The sequence below is a fragment of the Triticum dicoccoides genome, chromosome 2B (genome assembly GCF_002162155.2).
Source record: "Triticum dicoccoides isolate Atlit2015 ecotype Zavitan chromosome 2B, WEW_v2.0, whole genome shotgun sequence".
Taxonomy (NCBI): domain Eukaryota; kingdom Viridiplantae; phylum Streptophyta; class Magnoliopsida; order Poales; family Poaceae; genus Triticum; species Triticum dicoccoides.
The window spans coordinates 407,978,114-407,988,984 of NC_041383.1; the positions used below are offsets into that span (position 1 = coordinate 407,978,114).

At 43.3% G+C, this 10,871-nt stretch overlaps 1 protein-coding gene across 1 annotated transcript; it reads left to right on the forward strand.

Annotated features, from left to right (window-relative positions):
- Window positions 1-1,669: 1,669 nt before the first annotated feature.
- Window positions 1,670-3,019, forward strand: LOC119367771 (peroxidase 1-like). Its single transcript, XM_037633183.1, has 2 exons — window positions 1,670-2,206; window positions 2,298-3,019. Exons 1-2 carry the CDS (start codon window positions 1,775-1,777, stop codon window positions 2,868-2,870), a joined length of 1,005 nt encoding a protein of 334 aa, XP_037489080.1. The 5' UTR covers window positions 1,670-1,774; the 3' UTR covers window positions 2,871-3,019.
- The last annotated feature ends 7,852 nt before the right edge of the window (window positions 3,020-10,871 follow it).

Here is a 10,871-nt window from a genome sequence, read left to right on the forward strand (position 1 = left end):
GACCTGGATCTGGTCACGGCGTTCTCGCGGGGCGCCGCGGCGCGGCCCCTCATCGGCGCAGGTTGGCGCGCGGGTGTGCGGGTGGCGTGATGGGCTGCTCCTCGGTGGTGCTCGGCTGGTGTGGTGACGCGGCGGCTCGATCCAGATCTGGTTGGGGCGGGCTGCTGGCGGTGCGGGCTGCGGGCGGCTTCCTCCGCCGTGGCCGGCTGGCGGAGGGGTCGGCGCAGCAGTGGTGGCCTCGGCCTCGGCCTTCCCCTCCTCTTCTTCATCCGGGGGGGAGGAGGTGGGATGGGCCGGGGGTCGGGGATGGCTGCCGGCGCCCCAGCCAAAGCTGACCTCGCGGCGGCAACGCTTTGGGGTTGGCCGACGGATTGTGGTTTCGGTGGTGCGTGCCCGGCGGTTTGGCGACCCGTGCACGAGGGATGGAGGTCTTCGATCAAATCCAGGTGAAAACCTGCTATTGGCGATTGCCAAGGCCGGCGATGGCGACGCTGTCTGCGTCGTTTCCTTCCTGAAGGCATCGTCGTGGAGAAGTTCAAGGCCACTCTCTGCTACCTCCGGGGGAAACCCTAGATCAGTAGATCGGATGACGGCGGCTCGCTGGTGTCGTTTCCCCCCTGGGGGCGTCATTCTTGGAGGTGCACACGGGCTCGAGGGACTAGAGGACGGTGACTTTGGTGGAGGGGTGCTTCATCTTACACATTGATGGTGGCGGATCTCGGCGGCGTGGCGCTGTGGAGACTCGGCGTCTGATGCGCGGAGATGGACTCGTGCAGGAGGTGGAAGCTGTCTGGCGTCATGGTGGCGTTGATGGCAGATAGGCCTGGCAAGGTCGGTGCAACAGTACATCTCTGAAGATGGATTGGTGGCAGGCGGCTGCGACGGCCTCATACCCTGCAGGGGTCTTGGTTGAGAAGCACGCCAGACTGGTGGGTGCCCATACCAGGCAGGCGTCCTGGGTGGGACCTCAAGTCTTTAGATGTTTTGGTTTGGCTGCGTGGTCTGTTTGGTATTAGGCCCAGACTTTCAGCGCTCCTACATCAACTGGATAGGGATAGCTACAGTTGTTGCTTGTTTTGGTGGCTTTAGACTTATTGTTGTATGACTCTGTACGGTCTTGTGTCAATAATTAATAAAATGGCCGTATGCATCGCCCAGATGCAGAGGTCGGGGTCGTCTTCCTTTTCTAAAAAAAAAAATTAACATAGGCAAATAAATCACAGACTAACCTACTGAAACATTTATGCCTCTCTTACAATGTAATGGAAACTTATGTAGTCTTGTGGATTTACAATGTGATGGAAAATTATGTAGTCTTGTGGAACGAGGAATTATCTGTTAAAGATTGAGGCTTTGGATCTTGAGATAAGGGCATCGTGATCGGGAGTAGGAGTAGCATATTGCCGTCATTTCATTTCTTCTGAATCTGCGTTCAAACCAAAGATTCGGGCTAGGGTCACGCTGTAGGCTTGCAGCGTGCATGGACACAGCTACGGCACCGGTGTACAGCTAGTTAAAACAGTGGACGGCGCCGCACGCAACGGAAACGCAACAAATCTGCTGCATATGCATATCGTAATGGCAAAGTCAACTCGCCCTATGCAAGAATCGAAGCTCTTAATCTATAGTCAAATGGAAGCCTTTCGTCGGGGCTGAAACGAAAACCATTTTAACTGCAGATGCAGAGCAGATCAGCCATAAATACTGAAGGCAGCAGCCACGCAGACATAGAGCAAGTGTCCAGTTTCACTGTAGCCTACCAGTAGTGCCGGCAATGGCTCGCCGCCAGCGAGTGGAGGCTCGAGAGATGGCCGCACTGGTGACAAGGCTGTCACTTGCTCTAGCTGCGCTCCTGTCTGGATGCGCGGCGCAGCCGGGCATCAGGTTCGGTTACTACGACAAGACGTGCCCGGGAGCGGAAAGGATCGTGTTCAGGGAGACGACGAGGATCGTCAGGGCGTCGCCGGACCTGGCCGCGTCCCTGCTCCGGCTGCACTACCACGATTGCTTCGTGCAGGGCTGCGATGCATCTGTGCTGCTCGACTCCGCAGACGGGAGCCCCACGGAGAAGGATGCCATACCCAACGAGAGTCTCCGAGGCTTCGACGCCGTCGCGCGGGTCAAGGACAAGCTCGAGAAGGCGTGCCCGGCCACCGTCTCCTGCGCCGACCTCCTCGCGCTCATGGCACGAGACGCCGTCGTTCTGGTACATCACAAGAACTTGCCTCTTGTCTCATCGCGTACTGCCAACTTGTCTTTCTGTATCTGAAACTCTGGATCTGATCCGTCGACCCCAGAGCAAAGGCCCATCCTGGCCCGTGGCGCTCGGCCGGAGGGACGGCCGGACGTCCCGCGCCGAAAACTGCGGCGAGCTGCCGCCGCTCTACGGAAACATCACGGTCATGATCGAGGTGTTCGCGGCCAAGGGCCTCGATGTCAAGGACCTCGTCGTGCTCTCGGCCGGGCACACGCTTGGGAAGGCGCACTGCTCATCCTTCGCCGACCGCCTCTACAATGGCAGCATCCGCAGCACCGACCCGACCCTGGACGGAAGGTACGCCGATAGGCTGAGAATGCACTGCCGCGGCCCCAGCGATAGCAGCGCGGCTGCAGAGATGGACGCCGGTAGCTGCGGGACATTCGACACGAGCTACTATCGGCAGGTGGCCAGGAGGCGCGGGCTGCTCCGGTCGGACGCCGGCCTCATGGAGCATCCCTTCGCCGGTGCCTACGTCCGCCGCGCCGCCACTGGCAGGTACGACGGGGAATTCTTCCGGGACTTCCGCGTCTCCATGGCCAAGATGGGCGCCATCGGCGTGCTCACCGGCAACCAAGGGAAGATCAGGACCAAGTGCAACCTTGTCAACTGAATGTACTCTAGGCTCACGCATGATTGCATTGTCACGAACTAGGTTGTGCCACGATTTATTTTACTCTTCACGCGCCCACACGCCTTCATCACCATTCATTTTGCCACGTATGAATAGATGACATCAGCAAAAATCTTTTTGGTTTTTGGCTTAAAAATATTTTATTTCCTAATTAAAAAAACAAATTAAAAATACGTTTTCACCATTAAATACGTCTCGACGAGATCTTCAAAACTAGACCCCATGTTGATATGTTTCGACGAAATTTTTTTTTTGACCAAAAGTTATCATGATGTTTACAGTGTAGTTGCCATGATGCTTAAACTAAAGTTGTCACGTGGCAATTTTAGTTTGTAGACCATGACAATTTTAGTTTTTGATAATGGCAATTCGAATACTTTGACTATGAAAATATTTTTTTGCATGAACCATGGCAATTTTAAGTGCATGTATCATGGCAATTTTAGTTTATGGTGCATGACAAGTCTAGTTTCTTAATTCTCTATTTTATAATATGTCAAAAATTACTTTTTAATATAGAAGAAAAATAGCTGAAACATAACATGTCAACTTTAGTGTAAATATCATGGTAATTCATGTGCAATAGACATGGCAACTTTTAACCAAAAAAAGATTTTGTCAAAATATATTGATATGAGATCTAGTTTTGAAGATCTCGTCGCGAGGGATTTAATGGTGAAAACGGATCTTCAATCGAATTTTCATTGAAGAGATAAAAGATTTTAAAAACTGAAAATCCAAAAAGATTTTCACATGCATGCATGCGGTGACATGGCGTAGTCTGTATATTATAGGGCGTGTAGGCGGGTTTGACTCCCACCACACATGTGGGCGTTAGCGTTGTCCTTTGTTTATTATCATGAGCTAGCTATATACATATTGATGTTAATTTGCTTCGTTAGTTTGTTGCGTTGTATTTTCAAGAGTACACGAACAATATTTTGTAGAAGGGAGCAAAATATGTACAAGATGGATCAAACATTGCTAGCAGTGGTAGATCCACCCACACCCACACCTAGAGAAGAAAAAACTACTCTCTCACAAAACGATGTAAACTTTCTACACCGGTATTGGACCATTCCTTGATTTCATCGAGGATTTGATCAACCAAAAGTCTTGGACATCTATGATTGGTCATTCTCCCAAACACTCTCGCTTTGCGTTGTTCATCAAGACCAAGTGATGGCAATGAACAGGATGTCGAAACCTCTCTTGTTGGCGTCAAGGAAGCCGCTCCTCGCTTTGTCCCACCACCTGATGAGTGAGAGGTTTTCATCCGGGGCCACAATGCAACGATGCCAAACTTCCCTTGCGTACACACACTGAACGATAATGTGATCAACTGTGTCTTCGTCTTGCAGGCATGAGTAGCAAGCGGACGACTGCTCTTGGAGGCCATGCCATATGCCCTGTGATCGGATATCCAAATGTGGTACTGAACGGCCAGCCATGCGAAAATTTTGCACTTAAGAATCGCATGTGGATGTGAGGATTTGATGTTCTTGCTATGCTTCCCTTGAGTGTTGCTTCGGTTCAGTTCAATGACATCATGAGTAGCTTTGTATAAAGTTCTGATAATCGGTTGCCTCTGACTGTCGACGATCGGCTAACAGTTCTTTGGGCTTCATCATAGTCAAGAATAGTGAATCGTCGCAAACACAAGAGGGTGATGAAGATGAACGATCTTCTGGGGGGTCATGTGTATTTGACAAAGATTAGTGTGGGGTTAGAGATTTTACAATTAGGTATCTTCGCTCACACACCTAGAAAGTTAATCTAGCAACAAGAAGTATCACCTTGATTGTGTACGTAGGTAGCTAGTGTTATATAGAAAGCCTAGAATCCACGTAATTGAAATTTGCCAAACTGATTAGAGGACGTCTAACTTGGTTTTGCAGATTTGCATATGATGTGGTATAGCCATCGTCATGATAATGAGTTTTTGTATGAGATGGTTATATGTTGTAATGTTAAGTGGCATGTGTGTCATGGTATGATGGCTCGAGCCACGAGAATGCCACTTTTAAGGAAATAGATGTAGATAGAGCCTACAGGTTACAGGTGATGGTGGCAAGTGTACATGGAGAACCCCGACATGGAGGAGGTGTACAAGGCCCAGGAGGATGCGCTAACAATTCCGTGTCACGGTCTGTTTTGTAAATTTGGTGTCACGATAATGTTTTTGAAACGGTCGCGATGGCAACATTTTCTAAAATTGCCGCCATGACCGCGTTTTTGAAAAAGCTGTTGATACGTCTCCAACGTATCTATAACTTTTGCTTGTTCCATGCTGTTATATTATCATTCTTGGATGTTTTACAATCATTTTATAGCAACTTTACATCATTTTTTGGGACTAACCTATTGACATAGTGCCAAGTGCTAGTTGTTGTTTTTGCTTGTTTTTTACTTCACAGAACATAAGTACCAAACGGAGTCCAAACGCAGCAAAACTTTTTGGAGATTTTTTTTGGACCAGAAGACATCCAGTGTGCCAAAAAGTACCAGAGGGGGCTCCGAGGGGAGCACAACCCACCAGGACACGCGCAGGTGGGTTGTGCCCACCTCGGTGGCCTCCCGCACTGCCTCTTCGCCCTATAAATACACAATTCTAGCCGCCGCGAGTTCCAGAACCACGAGATCCAATCTAGACACCGTCACGGAGGGGTTCATCATCCTCATTGGTGCCCTTTGATGATGCGTGAGTAGTTCATCATAGACCTACGAGTCCATAGACAGTAGCCAGATGGCTTGCTCTCTCTCTTTTGATTTTCAATACAATGGTCTCTTGGATATCTATTTGATGTAACTCTCTTGGCGGTGTGTTTGTTGGGATCCGATGAACTTTGAGTTTATGATCAGATCTATATCCATGAATATTATTAGAGTCTTCTTTTGATCTCTTATATGCATGATTACTTATGGCCTCGTGTTTCTTCTTCAAATCTTTGGTTTAGTTAGGCCAACTAGATCGAATATTCTTGCCATGAGAAGAGGTGCTTTGTGATGGGTTTCATCTTGCGGTGTTCTTTCCCAATGATAAAAAGGGCAACAAGACATGCATGTATCGTTGCTATTAAGGATAACAAGATGGGGGCTATACCTACATGAATAGATCTTGTCTACATCGTGTCATCATTCTTATTGCATTACTCCATTTCTTCATGATCTTAATACACTAGATGCATGCTGGATAGCGGTCAATGTGTAGAGTAATAGTAGTAGATGCAGGCAGGAGTCGGTCTACTAATCTTGCACGTGATGCCTATATAATGATCATTGCCTGGATATCATCATAACTATCTAATTTTCTATCAATTGCCCAACAGTAATTTATTTACCCACCATCTGCTATTTCTCGAGAGGAGCCACTAGTGAAATCTACGGCCCCCGAGTCTATTCTTTATCATATTTGCTTTGAGATCTATTTTTAATTGCTTTTGTTTTCAGAACTATTATTCCAAAAACCCAAAAATACCTTGCTGCATTTTTTTGTTATTTATTTTATTCTGCACTTTATCGAGATCTATTTATCCAATCTATCACAATTTTATCCTGTCAACTTGACATTATCTCACGCCGTTACCCGAAAAAAGGGATTGACAACCCCTTATAAGCGTCGGGTTGCAAGTATTTGTTCTTTGTGTGTAGGTACCGTTTACATAGTGTTGCTTGGCTCTCCTACTGTATTGATACCTTGGTTTCATAACTAAGGGAAATACCTACGTAGTTGTGCTGCATCATCCTTCCCCTTTGGGGAAATACCGACGTAGTTCAAGCGACATCAAAAGGAATTTCTGGCGCCGTTGCCGGGGAGACATCATCAACATCTATCAGGTTCCTAATCACAAATATTATCTCCTTTCAATTTACATCATTTTCCAATTGCCTCTCGTTTTCATCTCCCCCACTTCACAAAAATATATTTACCTTTTTTTCGTTTGATCTTTTGCTTGCTTGTGTTGTCGTGTTTCTTCTATTTGCTTGCATCTTCGCTTGCTAAAAATCTATTGATATGGATCCCCATCCACTTGCTAATCTTATATGATGAACAAATTGCTAGTGAATTGAGTTCACTATATTATCTTTATGAAGTTTTGCTGGAGATTCATGAATCTGAAAATTGTGATGAAGTGTTAAACGAAGAAACTTATAAAGTGATTCATGATAGCTCCTGAAATTAAAAGCATGATTGCAATGGTGTTATTATAAATTCTATTAATGTCAATTGTGTTAGTGATATGCAAAACTCCAAGCTTGGGGATGCTTGTTTTGCTATGTCCACAACTTATTGCAATGATCATGATTGGGGTGATAATGATTCTTATGATCTTGAAAATTTATGTAAATCTCATGATGAATATGCTTGCAATAATATTAAAAGTGGGTTCGAAAGAGTGTCAACTCTAGGTAAAAATAATCCCACATATTTGGAGAGTGTTCAATCTTGTGAAATTTTTGATAAAAGTGGGTTTGGAGAGGTGATGACTTTAGTTGATGTTGATCCCACTATCTTGGAAGATTTTACAACTTTTATGCATGTGGATCATGAAGAGAAAATGTTATGTGATAGCTATATTGTTGAATTTGAATATGATCCTACATATAATTATTATGATAAAGGAAAATATGGTTGTAGAAATTTTCATGTTACTAAATTACCTCTCATTATGTTGAAATTGCTATTGTTTCTTTCTTCTTCCTTGCATATGCTAATTTTTGTTTGCCTTGATAATTTGTTTTCTTATAAAGTGCCTAGACATAGGAAGTACGTTAGACTTAAATGTGATTTTCACATGCTACGTGATGCTCTCTTTGTGCTTCAATTCTTGTCTTTCATGTGAGCATCATTGAAATCTTATACCTAGTTAAGGACATAAAACGATAGCGCTTGTCGGGAGGCAACACAATGAATAAAATTTATTTCTGCCTTTTTCTTTCTGTTCTTGAGTATTTGCAAAATTATGCTACTGATATGATTGTGTTATTTATGTTTTGATTAGTGTTTGTGCCAAGCAAAGCCTTTGGGATCATGTTGGGTGATAGTTGACTTGATCTTGTTGAAAAATAGAAAGTTTTGCGACCAGTAGAAGAATTTTGTAAAATCACAGAAGCACGATAAAATTCCGAGTGTTTTACACACGGTTGATATGCAAATTTCCCAACTTGTCCTAATTTTTCAGAATTTATGATATTACAGAAGTATATGAATTTTCCGGATTACTTCCAACTGTTCTGTTTTTGACAGATTCTGTTTTCTTTGCATTGTGTGCTTATTTTGATAAATCTATGGTTTGTATTGGAGGGTATAAGCCATGGTAAAGTTGGAATACAGTAGATATAATGCAAAAAGAAAATATGAATGGGTTTGCAACAATACTTAGAGTGGTGATTTGCTTTGTTATACTAACGGATCTCACGAAAGTTTTGTTAAGTTTTGTGTGATTGAAGTTTTCAAGTTTTGGGTGAGATCACGATGGATGAAGGAATAAGGAGTGAGAAGAGCCTAAGCTTGGGGATGCCCCATGGCACACAAAGTTATTATTCAAGGAGAATCAAGAAACTAAGCTTGGGGATGCCCCGAGTGGCATCCCCTCTTTCTTCTAACGACCATCGGTATTTTACTTGGAGCTATATTTTTATTCATCACATATCATGAGTTTTTATTGGAGCGTCTTGTATTATATGAGTCTTTGCTTATTTTGCTTTTTAGTTTATCATAAGTATCCTTGCTGGACACACCTATTTGAGAGAGCCAAAATTATGCTATGATTTGTTAAAATTGCTCTTTATGCTTCACTTAAATTTTTTGAGCTATGGAATTGCTCTAGTGCTTCACTTATATCTTTTTGAGCATGGTGTGATTTAATATTTTTGAAGAAATGCTTTCAGGCTTCACTTAGATTTATTTGAGAATTAGTAAATTTTTGAAGAAATTCTCTCATGCTTCACTTATATTACTTTGAGAGACGAAAAAATTTATGATCGTGTTCTTCACTTAAATTTGTTTGACCTTGTCAAAAGAAATTGCAATATATGAAAATAGTCCCAAAGTGATAGATATTCAAGAAGGATATAATAAAAACTTTCATGAAGATCATTGGACAAAATAAACTTGATTCTTTGTAATAGTTTTGAGATATGATGATAGTGATGTGTGAGTCATGTTGGTGAATAATTATACTTTAGTAAGAATATTGGTGTTAAGGTTTGTGATTCCATATGCAAGCACGAAAGCTAATAGTTATGCAATGAAATTACATCCTACTTGTGGTGCATTATTCGGTGTTAGTTATGCTTAATGCTCGCTTATGTGATTTCTCATTTCTTGGTTGGTTGCTTCTCAATCTATTTGCTATCCTCCACTTGCATTAAGGAGAAATACTATTTGTGCATCCAAAATCCTTAAAACCAGTTTTGCCATATGAGTCCACCATACCTACCTATATGCGGTATTCCCATGCTGTTCTAAGCAAATTTGTATGTGCCATCTCTAATTTTCAAAATAAAGTTCCTTTTTGTTTGCTCGTACCTCTCATGAAGCGGCAGGGGTGGCCAATATTTTCCATGCTAGATGTGTTATTCTCAAGATGAGTGTTTATCCATTTGTCATTGCCCAAGAGTGTGGCAAAGGTATTAGGGATGCCCAGTCCCGAAATGAAAAAAGAATTTACTTTATGTTGTCAAATAATAAATTCCTTAGAAAGTGTTGGTATGGAAGGCACCCGCGGCTAGCCATGGATTGTGAAAGAATGGTGGAAAAAGGAATAAACTTTATTTTCTATTTGAGAACCGCCTATGATATATCTAGCATGGAAAGTGTTGGGTATTACTCGGTCGTTTTCGTTGACGGGAAAAGTATGCCTCTCAAAAAAAAATCTCTCAATTTAGGCTTTGAGCCATGGCACCTCTACAAATCCCTACTTCCCTCTGCGAAGGGCCTATCTATTTACTTTATGCCATTTTTATTTTTTATTTGAGTCTCCATCTTATCATATAAAGCACAACTAAGGGGCACTAAGATCGTACTTGAGCATTGGATGTAGCTAATATGCGAGTGTGTTTCATGAATGGATCAATGATTGAACATGATGGGATAGTGATAACTTTCTTTAGTGTTGATATTTTGAAAGACATGGTTGCTTTTTGATATGCTTGAGTATTGAAATTTCATGTCAAAACTATACTATTGCTTTGAACCATATAAAAGTCCATATGTCCCTGCTACAAAACAAAAGAATATGTGATGAACATGTTAGGCAGCATTCCACATCAAAATTTCTATTTGTATCATTTACCTACTCGAGGACGAGCAGGAATTAAGCTTGGGGATGTTGATACGTCTCCAATGTATCTATAAATTTTTATTGTTCCATGATGTTATATTATCTTTCTTGGATGTTTTACAATCATTTTATAGCAACTTTATATCATTTTTTGGGACTAACCTATTGACATAGTGCCTAGTGCCCGTTGTTGTTTTTTTGCTTGTTTTTTACTTCGCAGAATATCAGTACCAAATGGAGTCCAAACGCAACGAAATTTTTTAGAGAGTTTTTAACATGGGCCAAAGAAGTACCAGAGGGTTGCCCCGAGGGGGGCACCACCCACCTGGGCGTGCCCAGGGGGCCAGGCGCGCCCTGGTGGGTTGTGGCCACCTTGGTGGCCTCCCGCACCACCTCTTTGCCCTATAAATCCCCAAATATTTCAAAACCCCTAGGGGAGTCAACGAAACACAATTCTAGCCGCCGCAAGTTCCAGAACCACGAGATCCAATCTAGACACCATTGATAACCCGCAAGTATAGGGGATCGCAACCGTTTTCGAGGGTAGAGTATTCAACCCAAATTTATTGATTCAACACAAGGGGAGCCAAAGAATATTTGCAAGTATTAGCAGTTGAGTTGTCAATTCAACCACACCTTGAGATTAAATATCTGCAGCAAGATAATCAGTAGCACGACAATATGATAATTTTGG

Excerpts from the sequence above, each read along its gene's own strand:
- LOC119367771 (XM_037633183.1), top strand. The coding sequence starts at position 1,775 with ATGGCTCGCCGCCAGCGAGTGGAGGCTCGAGAGATGGCCGCACTGGTG. Across the intron at positions 2,207-2,297 it reads CACGAGACGCCGTCGTTCTG|AGCAAAGGCCCATCCTGGCC; the intron begins GTACATCACAAG and ends CGTCGACCCCAG.